Source organism: Gordionus sp. m RMFG-2023, chromosome 2, assembly GCF_954871325.1.
Source record: "Gordionus sp. m RMFG-2023 chromosome 2, tfGorSpeb1-WG-v2, whole genome shotgun sequence".
NCBI lineage: Eukaryota > Metazoa > Nematomorpha > Gordioida > Chordodea > Parachordodidae > Gordionus > Gordionus sp. m RMFG-2023.
Genome location: NC_088776.1, coordinates 56,967,133 through 56,985,452, shown reverse-complemented (window position 1 = coordinate 56,985,452; position 18,320 = coordinate 56,967,133). Strand labels below are relative to the sequence as shown.

The 18,320-nt window shown below is 25.8% G+C and overlaps 2 protein-coding genes across 2 annotated transcripts in view; both read right to left on the bottom strand.

The window, feature by feature from the left end:
• Nucleotides 1-2,487: 2,487 nt before the first annotated feature.
• On the bottom strand, nucleotides 2,488-9,163 carry LOC135925027 (putative uncharacterized protein DDB_G0283051). The gene is made up of 6 exons (XM_065460163.1): nucleotides 9,119-9,163; nucleotides 8,104-8,240; nucleotides 7,338-7,378; nucleotides 7,042-7,108; nucleotides 2,943-3,011; nucleotides 2,488-2,785 (listed from the first exon to the last, which is right to left on the bottom strand). The coding sequence occupies exons 1-6, from the start codon at nucleotides 9,143-9,145 to the stop codon at nucleotides 2,515-2,517; spliced, it is 612 nt and encodes a 203-aa protein (XP_065316235.1). The 5' UTR covers nucleotides 9,146-9,163; the 3' UTR covers nucleotides 2,488-2,514.
• Nucleotides 9,164-9,516: 353 nt separating this feature from the next.
• Nucleotides 9,517-18,320, bottom strand: part of LOC135924490 (cadherin-23-like) — a 31,830-nt gene continuing 23,026 nt past the window's right edge. Inside the window, exons 25-34 of the mRNA XM_065459547.1 lie at nucleotides 17,717-17,994; nucleotides 16,924-17,139; nucleotides 16,611-16,718; nucleotides 14,590-14,725; nucleotides 13,671-13,846; nucleotides 13,074-13,190; nucleotides 12,272-12,583; nucleotides 11,982-12,070; nucleotides 11,082-11,165; nucleotides 9,517-9,589 (exon numbers count right to left, since the gene is read on the bottom strand). Of these exons, the coding sequence (XP_065315619.1) occupies nucleotides 9,517-9,589; nucleotides 11,082-11,165; nucleotides 11,982-12,070; nucleotides 12,272-12,583; nucleotides 13,074-13,190; nucleotides 13,671-13,846; nucleotides 14,590-14,725; nucleotides 16,611-16,718; nucleotides 16,924-17,139; nucleotides 17,717-17,994 (1,589 nt within the window). The remainder of the gene's footprint in view (nucleotides 9,590-11,081; nucleotides 11,166-11,981; nucleotides 12,071-12,271; nucleotides 12,584-13,073; nucleotides 13,191-13,670; nucleotides 13,847-14,589; nucleotides 14,726-16,610; nucleotides 16,719-16,923; nucleotides 17,140-17,716; nucleotides 17,995-18,320) is intronic.

Sequence of the window (18,320 nt, the reverse complement as noted above, 5' to 3'; positions counted from 1 at the left end):
ATACTTTTATTTAGATCACAAATAAATAATTATCCATATGAACTTTGTTTTTCCGCTTAAGTTTTATTGTTATCAGGAGGATTGTTGTAATTTTATTTTGAACCTTTATTTTTTCCGGCATGTGTAATGAAAGATCATATAAAATATAATGTTTAAAACATTTAACTAGTCGAATTTGGCGCATTATATTTTTCACTCATTGACACATATACTAAACATATATATTTATATGTGCAAATAATATAGTTATTTTTGAGTGGGGTGTGTAGTCCAGATGTTAGAAACCCTGATTGAGGAATATCATTGGGTTTCAATTAATACTTGATTACAGTTAAGTCTATTTTCCTTTCACATGCCAATCTAGATATTAGATGCAAAGTTATGGCATGAAAGTGACGAAGTCATAGTTAATATAATATTAAAAATGAGTCCTACTGAATTAATAAATCTTGGAAATGCTGAATTGTTATGGTACTTTCAAATTAACATTTATTTTCCATCTCTTTAATTATTATTAAAATAGAAGTCGGCATACGTTATAATAAGTGAAAAATTTTTTAAAAAGATTATCTGAACTTTATCTTCATAAAGAGAATAATTTAATAATATCCTATATTAAAGGGTGTTCACTTTTTCATTCAATGAATTTAACTTAAAATTATTATATTGACATAATGCAACAGACTACATCTGGCCTCTCCCAATCCTTCTATCTATCGGATTCGGGCTATGGGACATCTACTCGTATCTTCCATAGCAGGATAGCATCATCTAAGCATTTTGTGAGGTGTGGAAAATGATTGTTGGTTTCGAAAGTAAGAAAGAAATAAAGAAAGGCAGTGTGAGAGAAAAAACGGTGGGAGATCTAATTCCTAAACCACGTTTGTTGGGTAAATGAAGCTTGAGCCCATGCTGTTTATTGAATTTTAGATACAAAATATTTTCGGCTAGAACTTTTTTTTTTCATAAATACTGAGAGTGAGAGATGAGATATTTTAAAAAAAGTATGCATGGAATGTTGAAGAAGTTTTTAAGGAGGAAGAATGATTTATGCTAGGGTAGGAAGTCAATGAGGTCACCAAGCGAAGGATACAAAGAGTAGAGTGGAGGAGGAAGGCAGTGTTAGCCGTGAATCCGCCTAGTGGGTAACTTGAATGAGACCAACATCACATCCCATTTCCTTTATAATGTACAGTCTTATTGGTTCACAATTAAGGTCCACTAATGAATCTGTCATATATATACCAGACGTGGAGTACAAGTGAGCAATCTGAATTAATGGTTTGATTTATATTATTGATTGCAAGACAACATAAAAGGGATCCAAGTGGATCTCCTCGTTGAATGCCCTCAGGTGAGAGTATTTTTTGAGAGTTGGAAAAATTGATGGAAATTGGTGACAAGAATAGAGAAATTTGGTGTAGCATGGGAATGATATGCTCGTTGATTGCAAGAATCAGTTAGAGAGGGTTTTACTCATTAGAAATCAATTTTAATAAGTGCTTCATTTAGGTAGAAGCGGGGAAGCGTTCTGGGAAAAAGGTGAAAGTCTTAATCGAGAGCCACCTATTAATGATTGGTCCATGAATATAAAATACATCATTATTTGTATGTGTATGTTTCAAGCAGAAAGCGAAGATTCTGGATTTAAAGGTGGTGGCCATTGTCATAATATCATATCGTAGTCATTTATAAGGTAAAAGCTAATGCCAAATATTCGAATGTGCAAATAGCTTGCTTGAGTCAATGGCCCGAATATGTTTGGATGCGAAAATAAATTGATAAAAAAAAGAAGGCGCGAAATGGATAAGGCGAAACTTATTAAATACGACGTGGATTAAATGAAGGAAATAAAGTCATGTTATCGATCGGGAGAAAATAGAGGCCTGAACTTGCAAATAGATCTCTTTATTTTTATTTTGCTATTAATTTTATTACTAAAATTATATATTTTGAATTAGATTCCTCATAAATATAATATAAATATCTTTATAATCTCCTCTTTTCAGAATTAAATATTTGTCCAAAAATATATTTTTTTTAACAAGATAAGATTCCTGATATCCATGTTATTAATATTTTTTTTTAAATTCCATATATTATTCACAAACTAATAGAAAATTTTTTATTCAATTTAAATGCATGTCGATTATTTATTCATATTATATAATAAAAAATCAGTAGGCTATTTTTTTGAACCATATTGCCATTAAAAACAGTTCATTTATATATTACACAATAAGAATAATTTATCTATTTTTTTTAAAAAAAATGAATGTAGGAGTGACTTGAGAGATTCGAAAAAATAACTTTCTCATCATTTAATTTTATCCTTTTCAATTTCCTTTAAAAAATAAATATCTATCAATTAGTGAAGCCCAAGTCTTTATAGATTCGGCGAATCCTATGTTTGTATAATTTTTTTTGTACCATAAAATCCCTAAAAAATAATATTTTAAATAGGAATGGGACCTAGTTTCCCTTTATCTTCAACTAAAAAATATGATAAATTGGCTATAATTTGAGTCTTAAGGCTTCGTCCAATTGTTTCTGTTGAATTTTGGCAAAGTCATCATTTATGAGTTTTAAAATCTTGTCGTTTTTATTATTGCGAAGCTGTTGCTCTGAAGGGCTGATTTGATCTATAATGCAGTAGTTATCGTTCAATGAGGGATTTTGCCGTACGTTTGGGTTTCCGTTGTTAATACTGTTGTGATTATTATTGTTATGGGAATATAGGCTGGGATTAGATATGTTGTTCCATATATCGGATGATGAAATTTTGCTTTCAATAATTTATTTTAATGTTACTTTTAAAAGATAATAATAATGATTTTTTTTTTACATATTTATCATTGCTAATGAATAATTATAAATATTAAAAAAAAAATTTCTAAATAAACCTTAACTTGCATTATTTTATGTAAAAATTGTCTGTTCACCTATTACGTTCTTCGCATTGTTCATCGGCGTACATTTTCGAATTATTTTCGGCCCATTGCAGAGTATGTCTTAAAAGTATAAAATTAAGAGTTTATTTTGTCGAGGTAATTGTTGTAAATTTTAGATTAGTTAAATTTGTACTTTATATTTAATTTGCATAAAGAATTTTTTTGGATTTATTATTATAACGCGTGATAAAAATATTATATTTGAATAGTTATGAATATTAATTATAAAGAAGATTGAAAAAAGTATAAAAAGGCCAATTTTTACCATACAAAATGATCTTTTATAATTATTAACTTTTTTGTATTTTTCTTATTTTTTTTTATTTATTTTTTTTATTAATTTTTTTTCTTATTTTTACTTTTATAATTTTGTTAATTTGAAAATGTTATAATTTTGAATAAAGGATTAAATTATGATTTTACGAACTTAATTTTTTTTTAATCTTTAATTTTTTATTTTAATTTATTTTGCTTATGTTTTAATCTTATTATTTAATAAAGATTTAGTATCATTTTAGTTCTAACCTTTCTTTATTTGACAACGATTATAATCTCTTAATCCTTCTAAATTCTTCTAAATGTTACATTTTTAACCCCGCATTCACAGTTAGCGCAAATTCGCGATTCATATCATATTTTGTATACTTCGTCATGAATTCGCTCTAGTTCAAATTAAAGTTTTGCATTTACTTTACTTTTATTTACCTTTACCATAATGGAGAAGATTTATTAATTTATATTGGATATGTGTTGTAATATTTTTAAATTTTTCTTAGTGTAGTGGAAAATATTGGTATTTTGTTTTATTATAAATTATATTTTATATACTTAATAATTCTCTATTTTGTATATTTTTTATATATGGAGTAAAGTATAAAAAAAACAACAAAAGGGCCACTTGGTTGTTTTTTCAAATTTCTAGGTTTCATTTAGTATTATATAACTTGAGGAAATTAATTACGAATTATAATGAATTATTTTGTCAACAATTAATTTTTTGGGACTACAAAATTATTTCTTAAAAGCTCATCAACTATTTCTTATATTTCATATACAGAAATGATGTCATGCAAATAAAAAATTTAGAATTAACAAAATGTCACAATACCAAAATATTGCGGACACTGTATTTGTATTGTTTCCACATTAACGATATGCATTGTTTAATATATTTTGACATTTACCATTTTTGATAAAAATTTTGCCTGATAAGGAATAGCATTGGGGAAGTGTACTTAAATTGACGTTAATGTTAGAAGAAACTTCAAAAAAAGGAAAATATAAATCAGGCGGCAATCACTGATGCCATGATGACCAGGAAGAAATTATCATGGTAACTTACAATGAAAGATAGGAATACTTTAAGGAAATAAGTTATTTATTTAGAATAATAGGTAAGATAATAGTCCAGGTGGATAGCCTCATAGAAGAAAAATCATAATTTTAAATAGGGTAATTTTAAAAGTATATTTCTAAAATAAAATTTCGAGAATAAATTTTGAAATGGTAGGTTGGAAAATAATTTTGGAAATGATAATTTAGAGGATTTGATCGTTTCGTGTATATTGTTGGAAATATTTTTAGAAGAGAAAATGTTAATTATCAATAAGTCAGGATATTAAACATTAAATGGTCAAGAAGCAAGAAGTTCTAGTTGTGTGCGATATAGACATATTTCAAGGTTTTATGAAAGTAAAAATGTGAAATTTATATGTGCCAAATGTGGTTAGATCACAATAGTAAAATACCGCAAATATATTTTCTAAAAATAATGGAGGTTTCTCGCAAAGAAAGAGCGAACAGGTAACTTGAAAACTGAGAATTGACTAAAAATCAGATAAATTTGACAAAATTATTTGAAAATCTTAATGATGCAAGAAGGTTTTTTTTTAATGTTGAAAGGTGAGCATCTTATATACATGCTCAAGATAAATGACTGTATTACCACCATCACTAGGGGTGGGGAGGGGGGGAGGTGCACATGGGTTCGAACACCCCAAATAAAATTGAAAATCCCCCTAAAAATTTTGATATAATTTTTTTGTACCTTAATAAAAACATATATCATTTAGAAATTGTTAGCTAAAAGAAAAATGATAGCTAATATCATTAAGAAAATATTAGTTAAAAAAAGGAAAACGGTTATTGGCATCCCTAGTCTGAATGATAGCAAAAGGGTAAATTAAAGATCAAGTGTTGCCGATCCAAGTATAAACACAGTTATAATAAAATAGCAAATATTAAAATCAGAAATAAATTTCGTTACAAAGAATCTCAATTTTGAGATTGTTAACAGCATATCAAAATGGTAGTAAGATTTGAAATAAAAGGGAGATTATCTCGAAACATATTAATGAAAATAAAGGTCTTAGAACATATTTGAACAAGGTTGATGATTTGGGGTAATACAAGAATATTAGGGGATGATAGGTCATCCAAGGATATTAAAAATACGGAATTATAGAGTAAAATGAATTTAGTAAATGATATAAATATGGTAGTGGAGAAGATTTATCAGTTTATATGGACATGCGTTGTACTTTTATTGACTTTTAATGTAATGGAAATTAATTCTATTTTGTTTTATTAAAATTATTTTTGTATATTCAATTCTATATTCTGTTTTTCCTCTATATATATAGTAAAATAAGAACAATAAAAGGACACTTCATTGTTAAATTTTTAGTTTGAGGATTTTTATACGATATTTATATACTTTAAGACATTATTTAAGGGATTATTATGAATTTCATCAATTATTAAGTTTTTGAGAATATAATATTAGTTTTTAAAAGATTGTCAATTATGCTTAGGGTTCAACAAAATCAAAGCTATATTCCATTAACCCAGATTTTCCTCTAAACCGGAAATAATTTTTACAAACCCTTTTAATATTTTTTTGATGGAATTATATTTCAGGATATATGGAGGGTTACCTACCTTGTGAATTTCAGACCATTTCTATGAACTTTCATTTTTTTTGGAATATATTTGAATTTATAAGGAATATATTATTTTAAGCGTATAAAATCTTATGGCAAAATTGTCTGAAATTCATAAGGTAGTCTATGCATGCTTAGAATACGATTATAGTATGGGATCACCAAAAAATGATTTTAGTCTTAAAATTATTTCCAAAAACTTAGATTTGCTAAACAATCTCTATGGCATAAGGAACGGAAGCTATGGCAATTCGGAATCTTTCGATTTTAAATCTTTTATTAAATGCATTTTTCATATTTTAAAAATCTGATTTAACCAGAAATATATTTCAACATGCATAGAGTATCCGTATTGTGAATTTCGAATAATTTTATCATGAATTTTATAACTACAATTAATTTATCATGATGATTTTTATATGGATTTTTCATATTAAATAAAAAAAATATATATACATACGATATACAAAAGTTTATGGTGAAAGTTGTAGAAAAATTATAGGGTAGGTACTCTATACATTAGAGGTTTGCAATGGGCGGATTTTAAGCCAAAAAGCTTGCTAACTCGTTTTTAGACGTTCACCAGCCCGCTTATAACTTTTTAAAAAAATGTTACTCACCCGTCCTCCCAGTTATCTAAAAATTCTGTTTAACTCGCCCGCCCGGCGGCTGGTTTGGCTCTTTATTTATTTATTTTATTGTATTTTTAATTACTTGAATAATGTGCCATATTATGAAATACAACTTATATTTTAAATATATTGAAGTATGTTCTGCTCATTTTCGCCTAAAAATTTTAAAAATTTACGCTCCAACGCCCGCACATTACTTAATGGTAAAAATATTTTAGAAAACCCGACTACACTGTCGGACGTGGTCGGGTCAGACCTCTGCACATGCTGAGGACATTTCTGTTGAAATCAAATTTCAAAATTTTGTAAATAATCCTAAGTAAATAATTTAAAATCGAGCCAAATTCTCTACAGATTCCCATATCCCAAAGAGATTAATATATATAAAAACAAGAATCAATCCCTAAAAAAAATGTATACTCGATTTAATTTTATGTATAGTATTTTATCTCGTTAAGTATATAATTATCATTTAACTTTACGAAAATTAAATAAATATTATACACTATATTTTACCCGTTTAAGGTGTTGGAAGGAATTCCGAGAGAAGAATTATTATGATATATTGACTCATTTTTAGTACCTATGTAAAATAAATGTATTATTTATACAGTAATATAGACTTTTTATTAACGTATCTAATTTCAATGGATAACAAATTTTTTGCTCAAAGTTTTACTAACGTTAATATTTATTACTAGCAGATTAGTTTTTAAATAAATAGTATCTTAGGGTACCTTAATAAAAAAAATCCATTATAATTAAATTATAAAAACTTATTTTAAATGATCAAAAATAATTAAATTTCATACTAATTGAAGAGGCCGTAGCAGCTTTTAGTTTTTTGCGATATCTGAAGACAAAAAAAAATATTAAAGATCATTCGATATATTATTCTACCTAAAATCAAATGGTTCACAAAAAAAAATTGCTTTAAACAAATTTTATAGCTTATTTCACCCTTTATATTTTATATAAATTACTATATAAAATAAATCTTTCTAAAGTAATGCTTATTTTTCATTTTTTTATAAATTGTGAGGCAAAATATATTCTGACTAGTGTTGTTAAATGGCTAACTCAATATTTTAGACAGAAAAATATTTCCCAAGCCGCGAGATTTTGCTAATAGATTTTTAAACCTTTGTGCCATATATGAACAAAATCTTTAGTCTTGTCGGCTCAAATCGAGCAGTTTAACAACACTAATTCTGACCATCTACTATGACTTTTGGATATTGGAAAAATAAATATAATGATTACAAATGTATTTAAATTTGACTAAGATATTGGATTTGGAACAATTCTTTCTTTAAAAAAAAATCATAATATCCTTAATGTTTTTCTAATTATTATTTTTAAAAATTTAGGAAATTTGTGTCGAATAAAAAAAACATATTTTATTTTTAATATTATTATGTTTTATCATTAATTAATATCTAGCTCGTTTTCAACCATTGAGTTATACTTGCCAATAAAGTATTTATTCATTTTCATTCAAAATTTTTCTCCTTGGCCAGTGACTCCCTCATTATATTAGTATAATGTATATATGTTTTCTTTTAAATATTAATTTACTTCTTTCTCTCTGGAATCCAGATGGCAAGAAAAATGACGAATATGACGAAAAAACATAGAACGGAAATATAGAAACTAATTTTGTAGAAGTGAAGTTTTTGTTTGAGCGGTAAATGAACATCTAAATTGACGTTTCTCTTTACGAAATATTTAAGTTTTTAATTTTTTTTAAAAAATTAAGTTATATTATTTATATTATGCAATAAAAAAATTGCTAATTTACGATAATCTATTTTTTACTTGGAAATTCTTTAATTATTATTATATCATTTATTTATAAGATATTTTATATTTTTATCATGACATATAATTTTGACCTGTTTTTAATTGGCTATGAGAATCTAATTTATTTAAATCTCGTCATTCTAATAATAATAATAAATATAATTGTATTTTTAGTCAAATTTAGTGGGGTGTATAATTTTACCAAAATATATATTAAATATATATATATATCTAATTTATTATGAAGAACTTCTTAGGACTAGAAATAATACCCAAATTTATAGTGTCAAAATTAGACAAGTTTAACCCTATATTCTGAAAATTATCATAGTATAATATGCAAGTAATAGATAATAAAGTTCGTTAGCTACAATTTCTGACAGATGATGCACTATACCAGAGCCTTCTAGCATTCAAAAACGATTAATGTTAAAAAAATATGGCGAGGCAAAATCGAGTGTTTCAAAATAGATTCTAAAAATTAAGATATTTCGCTCTCCTATACATCAAAAAATTTATTGTTAGCTGTATTAATTCCGAATAATTTAATATTTTATCTTAAGTAATAGATGATATAATATATTTTATTAAATTAATTTTTCAAAAGTTAAAACACTCTGGTATATTTTTAACGTTACATTCTCGCATTAGATCTTTAGTTCAATCCCTATTATGTAGGATTTTTTTTTTGCTCGATTGAAAATTTAATATTAAACTTTACTTATGAATGTATCTGATATTAATTTCGTTTCAGCAAAATAGCACATATTTATAATAAAAAAAAATTTACGATTATTTTCTCAATATCATATTCCATTTTCAGCTCGGCAAAATTTTTGCGATTGGCATCAAATATTCTAATTTATATTCATAGATTACAATTAAAAATTACTGTTTAATCTACTCATTTACTCATTTATTATTCAATATAACACAAATCTCACTCTTTTATTTAATAATAATCATTTTTTTATATAATTTCTAAAATATAATTAATTGAGATGTATATAAAAAAAAAACTCTCCTCTTAATTATAGGCAACAATTTTTTTTAAATAAATTCAAAACTCAACTACATTTCTATCAAACGGCAAGAATGATAATTTCCACTACAGTTTTAATTTATATATAAATTTAGGAATTATATATAAATTAGTTAATATATTTATTATTATTAAATATACTATATCTAATACTTGATAATGTCGTTGAAGTCAATGATCGAACTCTTTGAATCTATAAAATGACCCACTATATCAGTCCTAATTCATATTACGAAAACATTATTAAAAGAGAAATCAATAAAAACGTATGCTACTATACTATATATCAGAAACCTGCAGGCCCGGCCCTAAGCCCGGCCCGGCCTTATTTTAAATTTTTTAAATATACCCGGGCCGGGCCTAAAAAAATTTTTTTTAAATATATCCGGGCCGGGCCTTAATATTTTTTATAAAATTTTTTACATTATGAGTTAATGGTTATAAGATTATATTATATTATAGTTATGATTAATATAATATTGGGTGATGGTTAACACACCTAACACCCACAGATCGATCTAATTATTAATTTCCTGCAAATTTATTCAAAGTATTAATATATTTTTTTATAATTCATATCTAAATTTTTACAACATATTTTACCAAAACAATCAAATAAAGGAATCTTAAATAAGCGCCAATATTCAAGTATTAATAATATATTTTTTATAATTCATATCTAAATTTTTAGAATATTTACCAAAACAATCAAATAAAGGAATATCATGGCACAAAATACTAATGATATAATTAATAAAATTAAAAATAATATTTATTCTTTTAGAAATACAAATAATAATTTAAAATCTGAAATCTGGGCTAAATTTAACATCATCATAGATGAAAATAAAAAAAAAATTGGCTACGTACAATGCATGAATTGTTCAAGTATATTATCTTATAGTTATAAACATGGTACATCACATCTAAAAAGACATAAATGTGATGGTAAATCCATGAAAATTAATAATTTTTTTTTACACCTGAAAAACCAACCTATAAATGTAATATAAAATATTTAAAAATTATAAAATAAATTATATTAATATTGTGCAATTAGATTATATTTTCAAAATACTATTTATTATACATGCATTTTTTTTAAATAGCGATTTATTTTTATTTTATAAATTAAATAGTAAATTAAATACAATATATTATATTCTCAAAATATTTTCCATTTTTATAAATTAAATATTAGTTTTATTTTTTTTAAATGCAATATAAAATATAGTATATGCTCAAAATATTATTACCATTTTTATGAATATTATAGTTTTATTTTTATAAATGCAAAAAATATAGTATATGCTCAAAATATCCATTTTTATAAATAACAGTTTTATAATTTTTATAAATTCAATATAATATTCTCAAAATATTAGCTTTTTTCATGTATTTTTTAAATAATAAGCGATAATACTCGCTGAAAAATATGGTAAAATACCTCATAGGTGAATTTTTGTATATACCAGGTCGAATATAATTCTAAAAAATTCCGAGGCCTGAAATTTTTAAATCTGGGCCGGGCCGTAAAAAATTTTTTAAAAATTTATCCGGGCCGGGCCTTAAATCTTTAAATCCGGGCCTGGCCGGGCCGTGCAAATGGTACCTCTGCAGGTCTCTGCTATATATAATATTAATTTATCATTATGGTATTTGAACACACATTTTTAAATTTATAAATTGAATTTAAGATAACGTTATTTACATATCTTCCATCTGCCTCTCTTTTATCGAATGAATAGTTATCTCGTCTATATTGTATTGAAACCCGGTTATGTTTTCTAATGTACTAATATTTATATTTAAAAAGATTTTTTTTATTAAGATATTTTTAAAAAATTATTCGTGGATTGCTATGGATAGTCTTGTTAAACGGCCCTATTTAAGTCGATTTTTAAAAACGGTCCATTTCCAAAATAATATTACGTAGGCCTGGATATTTTGTTCGTAGGTAGAAGAATTTTAACCTCTATATGCCAAATCTGCAGGAATACATTATATTATTTTGGCTAAAATTTTAATCGAGTCATTTTTAGAAATAGGGTCGTTTAATAACACTAGCTTAGGATATGATTCAGTTCAATGAATTGGGTTTGAAAACAGGGAGAGCTAATATGCTTAGTTTTTGTTTTATCTATGTAGAGCCTACATAAGAGAGAATAAACTTCCGGGGCTACCCTTTATCCCCAACCCAGTATTCCCTCCTAGTCTTAGTAATGACACCCCTTTTGAGTTATATGGAAGCAAATCCCCTACCCATTTACCCATTAATATAACGATTCCTGGTGAGGTAGAAAACAAATAAATTTTATAAGTCATTTGGTATAGGATTAATAGTTTTTTACCATAACTAATCAAATAAATTGTATTGAAGAATATTATATTGTTGAGGGATTATTGGAACGGTATTATTTCAAAATTACAATGAGATTTATTAATATTTAAAAACTGAGAATTAAGATGAATGCCAAAATTAAATATACGTTATAAATGAGGCAGAAATTTTATTTTTCTGGTTTTTGTAGGTCTCAGAGTTTTAGAAAGCTACTTTATGTTTTGTAAAGTGATATATACATAATACTTGATAAAAAAGAATTATATATACTTTACGAATTGCACTTGCTTGACTTTAAACATAATGATTGGCATCATTAGTACAAAACGAATTTGTTCTTCGGGACATAATAAATAAACCTATTCAAAAAAAATTTTTTTTTAAAAAAAATAGAATAATATAAAATAATTATAAATGAATATTATTTTTAATACAGTACTTTAAACGTGGATATTATAATTTATTTAAAAAAAATGAAGGAATATATAAAATTAGTAAATTTATAACTTTATATTTTAATTTATTATCAAAATTTAAAAGAATGTTTTTTTCTAAATTACCGTCACAAGGGCCTTGTCACATTTGCTCATTTCCAGATCTTCTATGTCACACACTTCGATCTCTATTTCAAAATTTACGGTTCCTTTCGATGAATCACGAGTTTTTGCCATATTCTCCAATGAAACAGCTGTCTTAATTCTACCGGTTTCCGGCTCTAGCTCGAAGAATTTTGAAGCATCTTGGTTAAATGAGGTATTACTTAGACTTAGAATGGGTTCTATAGTAAGCCTGTCATCTGTGACGAAGTGTTGGGTGACGTTTAATAGCTTAAAAATATTGATGGAGTTTGGAGGTGTATCTTTGCTTAAAATCTATTAAATGGGTTTTTCAAAAAAATAGAAATTAAAAGCGGCTATGATATTGATAGTTTTAGTTTAATTAATTCTTAAATATTTTATATATTAAATATATTTATTTTATCGAAAAAAGATATTTCGCTAAAATTTATTTCAAATTTAATTTTATAAATTTATTTTTTTAAAAAAAATTACGGTAATCTAACAACTTTATTTTATTGATTAGTACTTTAACTTTGAATATTGCAAAACCTGTCTAATTTGGGCATTGTGGGGACCAAGATTTTTGGTAACCTTAGACGAATGCCCAATTTATTTGAGGCATTTTCTAATACATAGTAATAAATATAAATTTAATTGGGATTCAAATTTTTGGCTAAATTAGGACCAGTTTCCCGTATTATTAAGAGCCTAAATTAAACAAGTTTTGTGGAATCTTATTTCGACGATTTACAAATGGTTCTAAATTTGAATAATTTTTTTTAACTATATTTTTTGAACTCACATCGAAAGGTAAATGAAGACTAGTTCCGACTTTAGCATCTGTTGTGATGCCCGTACGATATCTTTTTCGAGAAAAGACAGGGTAATTGTCATTGATATCTAATACGTCAATCACCACCTTTTTACGAATTTTACTGTTATATAACAATCAACTATTTATTTAAAAAAAATGAACTCTCATTTCTTTTTTGGTAGCCAGTGAAACTGTATCTCTTTGTTGCTGAGTAATTGCTATAATTTTAGAACAGCTGACGATTAATAATTTATATTCTATGCTCGAAACCGTTTTTTTTTGATAAATATATTTCAAGGCTTTGAAATATAAGGATTTTAAGCTTAAGAATGTAATCATTCATTTCGCAAAATATATTCTATTCTATTTCAATAATAAAATAAATAATTTGTAAATCTACCTATGTCTTTAATAACATTCTGAGGTCTAACAACTAAGACATTTTCTTAATACATTACAATCTTGTAATTAAAAATTAAATGACATTGAAAATATAACCTGTCTTTTTGGACTTATTACTATATTTTTATAAAACATATTTTTCACGCTAATTATAATATATAAAATATCAATAAAAATTTAAACCCTTAAAGTTGAATCCTCGTTCATGAATGACTGTGTGTTAGATATGGTCTTTATGCATTCATTAGTAGCTTCTACCATTAAGGTATAGCTATCCTTTCTTTCACGATCCAAAGATTTGTTTAAATACAAAATTCTAGTGTACGGATTCAAGTAAAAAATTTCACCAACATTACCACCTATATTTATATTTCGAGATAAATTTAATTTAAATATTTATTTTTTTAATTATACATTAATTTATATTGATAATGAATAGTAGTCAATCACATTATATTGTGTTAAGAATTTTTGAATGGCATAAGACACATTTGCGCTTCACATTTATGCCTCGTTTTTGGATAAGTTTGGTTGTTAATCTTAAATAGGTATACCACATTAGAAAAATAAATTTTTTAATTAATTAATCATTCATTTCCTTTTGTGGATTTATTTCGTTCGTCTTATTCAACTTGGTGGTATTCTACGGTCAATTTATTATTTAAGCGCCGACTATTTAGACAGTAATTTAATAGCAAAAAAACACATAACCAAAAAAACTAGAATAAAATAGGAAAAATAACAATGCCACCAAATCTTAATGCAAACTAAAATAGGGTGTCCTACTCCAAAAAACACTGACTATACTAAATAGCAAATAAGCATTCAAATTAAGTTAAACTAGGACACGGCCTATATATTTCAAATACAAATTTTTTTTTAAAATGAACCCTGCCATTTAGGATTATTTTTCTTAAATTTGAAAAGATTCATAAAATAGAAAAAATACTAAAATAATTTATCTATTTCTCGGTTTATTTTTATAATTTATTAATATCTTCCCTTATAAAAGGGGTAAGATCTATTTCTTACAATAAAAATGTGAGAAAGTATAATAGTTATATATATATATATATTTAAATTTTATATATAAAAAATTAACCTATAATATGGTAGCAAATATTATTGGTTAAATCTTCTTCTTCATCATTATGGTTGTAATTAATGATGGCTCTTGGAATTGTGGCCAATTGTCCCAAAGTGTTGTTTTCATAGATATCTAATATTCGATATATTTTCTAAAGGAAAAAAAGAAATAAACTAATAAAACATTTCCCGAGAGCAAAATTACAATCATAAATTTTAAAAATTCAAGTCAATTCTTTATAGGCCGCTGTTATTTACAAACTGGTCATAAAAAGACTATCTGTGAATCAAATTAATATCAAAATTATTATAATTCATTTTTTTTAAAGAAAAGCATTAAAAAATATCAAATTTATTATTATTATTTTCATACCAAAAGAACTAAAGTGGAAAGGAAGAAGGCAAATATTTATTTAGTTTTTCAAGATATAAAATTTTTAGATAGCTTAGAATCATAGGCGTAGCCGGGTGGGGGGGGGCAAGGGGAAATTCCCCCCTCCCCTTTAGAAATTTATTACTTTTTATGAATATCATTTTAAGCTAATAAAAAATATCCCCCTTAGTCCTCCCCCACTCCCTGACCCCCAAAAATGTTTGCATATATCTTAAACAATAATTTGAAAGAAAGAATGTAAAAGTTGATATTTTTTTATAAAACTATTTATCATAATTTATACATTTTTGGAAAAAAGCATTTGTATATAAAAAGAAGTGAACCAAAAATGTTTTTTAAGAAATGGAATATAAGCCAAAGATAAGTCTTAAGACAAAAGTGAAATGTATTATAATTATTAATAATAGATCCATAAAATTACTAAATAATATAATATATGAAATATAATTTTTTATAAAGTGAGTAATTTTAATTTATTTATCTTATTAAAAGTAAAATATAATTATAAAACTATTGATAAAATTAAATCATAAATTAAATTAAAAAATTAAAGCACAATACAAACAGTGAAATATTATATGTCGTAGATTTACAGTATATACCTAATTTTATCAATTATTATATGACAATCAAGTAATTTTTACCAATATAGCGAATTATATATTTTATAGAAAACTATAAATAATTGATAAGGACATCAGAAAATATCTTTTAAAGACATTGTGGGATGAATAATATGAAGATTAATTTTAATATCATTTTATATTTAAAATAAATAGATGGCGTTAAATAATTGAATGCAAATTGTTGCTATATTTATTATCAAGAGCATTGATTAGTAAAAATTTGTTAAAATATTAACTGTGATATATTCTCTAACTGTCAAATATGTCTGTAAAAGTGGAATTTTACCTAGTATGTAACTAATTCTATATAATAGAGGAATCACAACTATATGTCTACTTACTTTTTATAAATAAATTTCTTATACTTGTTTGGAATAAATTATTACCGTGCTTTTATATTAATGTATATACAAGTTATTTATTATATTTTATATAAACTAATAAAAATATATTTCATATTTGTTCAAGGCTTATTTTTTTTATTAAAATTAACCTCCTATCTACAAACTATGGAGATGAGAAAGCTGAGGATGATTGCTGGGGTAACAAGAAAGTATAAAGTGCGCAGTACAAGAATACTAAGTAGTTTAAAGGTAGTGCCCATTAAGACTAAGTTAATGGTAAACAGACTTAGGTGGTATGGGCACACAATGAGAAGGCCTATGAACTACAAGGAAATAAAGTTGAGAGTTTGGAAGTGATGGGCAAAACTTCAATGGGACCATACATAGAGTTATAGCCAATATAAAGAAGTATAAATTAGATAAAAGAGATTGTATGAATAAAATAAAGTGGAGAGAAATATTGAAGGAGCTTACCACCAGAAAAAAGCTAAAAAGAAAAAAAAATATAGACTAAGGTAACCCGGCCTAAGGCCGGGCAAAAGCGGGTCAAAGGCCCGCCCAAAATGGGATCTGGGAGCAAAGTCCCCATTAATTTTTTAATTCCCCCTCCCCTTAGGAAAATCCTGGCTACGCCTATGGTTTGAATTATTTAATTTTTATTATCGATAGTAACTTTGTCTAAAGTGAAGAAAGGTTTATCGTTGTTGTTTATCAAGTATACTGTAAGAGGTACGTTTGAACTCAAAGGTGGTGATCCCTCATCTATTGCTTCTATGAGAATCTATATGCATGTTACAACAAAATTGTAATATATATAAAATGGAAATTTATGTGAAAGTATGTCTATATAGCATGATTTTTTTTCACTTATTTTTAAATATTTTTTTTGGCAAATATTTTTATAATTTATTAATGTATAAATTAAACTTTGTGTATTATTTTTTATACAATAGATTTAATTAAATTAATTGAATATTATAACACACTTGAAATTTGTTTTTGATTTTCGGATATTTATTGGAATTCTCTTTTAAAATGTTTATAGGGTCTAAGCTAAGATTACCGCTCCTAGCATCCAAGCTAAAATAGTTTTTATCCATAAAATTTTCACTTAGCTTGAAAAGTATGCGTCCGTTGGATCCAGTATCATCGTCATATGCTTGAACTTGCAATACGAAACGATTTAGCAACGAAGATATATTCTTTAAAGGAGAAAAGAAATAAGTTAGTTCCATATTGCAAACAATGAAAAATATTTAGAGATTATAAGTTAACATCAACATGCATAATCTGGAAATGTGCAACATCTTATAAAATTATCTGAAATTTATAGGGGTAAATAACAAATGCTGAAATACTTTAACTAAAACTTAAAGTTGGACATTTGTTGAGCAAAATATGTTTTAACCCTAACTGTAACCCAGTATGTGTAAAATACATATTCTACAAATTTCAGTGTAATATCTATGTTGTCTTAATACATGATTACGCACTTTGCCATTTAATATATTATACAGATGGGGTTAATTTGTATAATATCGTAGAAAAAAAAAGATTAGAAATCTGCACGAGCCTGTCACCTTCATTAAAATTTATATATCACCCATTCTTGACCCGCTAAAAAAAAATTTTCCCGGACAGGGCAAATATTTTTTTAAAGATTTTCCAGAATATTTATTTTAACAAAATGGCACCACAAGACATTTACTCATTTATTTGTTAAAATATTTCGCCTATAAAAAAACCAAAATAATTTAGTTTCCTATTTCGTGACTCAACTTGATAATATATGTAGATTTCGTTATTAATTTTCATAGTATCCTTTGAGGGTCTACCTCCTTCTTTATTAAATTTGGGGTAGGTTATGATGGGGGCGTGGTCATTTACATCTTCAATATTTAGCTTGATATCCAATATTTCAGAAGCTAGGGGCTTGGGAAGCCCTGAATCAAAAGCTCTCACTCCCACAGTAAATAAATTGTTGTCATTGGTTAAAACTCCAGAGAAATCTTTGGCTGCCCTTATCTCACCGGTATCGGCATCAATTGACAAGAGATCTATCAAAATTTGTTATTTTTTTATATATGAGCCTTAATCATATTTGAGCTAATTAATAACTTATATATAAAATTCTCAAATTTTGTAAAGGTAGTTTTCATTTTATATTTTTCAACACTCCTTTAAAATATAAATAACACATTTTAAGAGAATATATAGTATATAAATTCGTATTGAGATATAGAATCAAAAGTGAATATTTTCAAAATTTGAATTTTTTTATTTGATCAGAAATGGATTTCAACATGTGTATATCGCACCTACCCTTTGAATATCTGACAAATCCCAGGTATAAATTTTGTGCATTTTATATATATACGAATAA

Bases quoted from the DNA above. Each gene is read 5' to 3' on its own strand.
- LOC135925027 (XM_065460163.1), bottom strand. From the start codon at position 9,145: ATGGAATATGATATTGAGAAAATAATC. The intron at 8,241-9,118 runs GTAAATTTTTTT...TATTTCGTAAAG, and splicing joins ATGATATTGAGAAAATAATC to AGAAACGTCAATTTAGATGT. The intron at 3,012-7,041 runs GTAAAATATAGT...TATACTTTTAAG, and splicing joins CCTTCCAACACCTTAAACGG to ACATACTCTGCAATGGGCCG.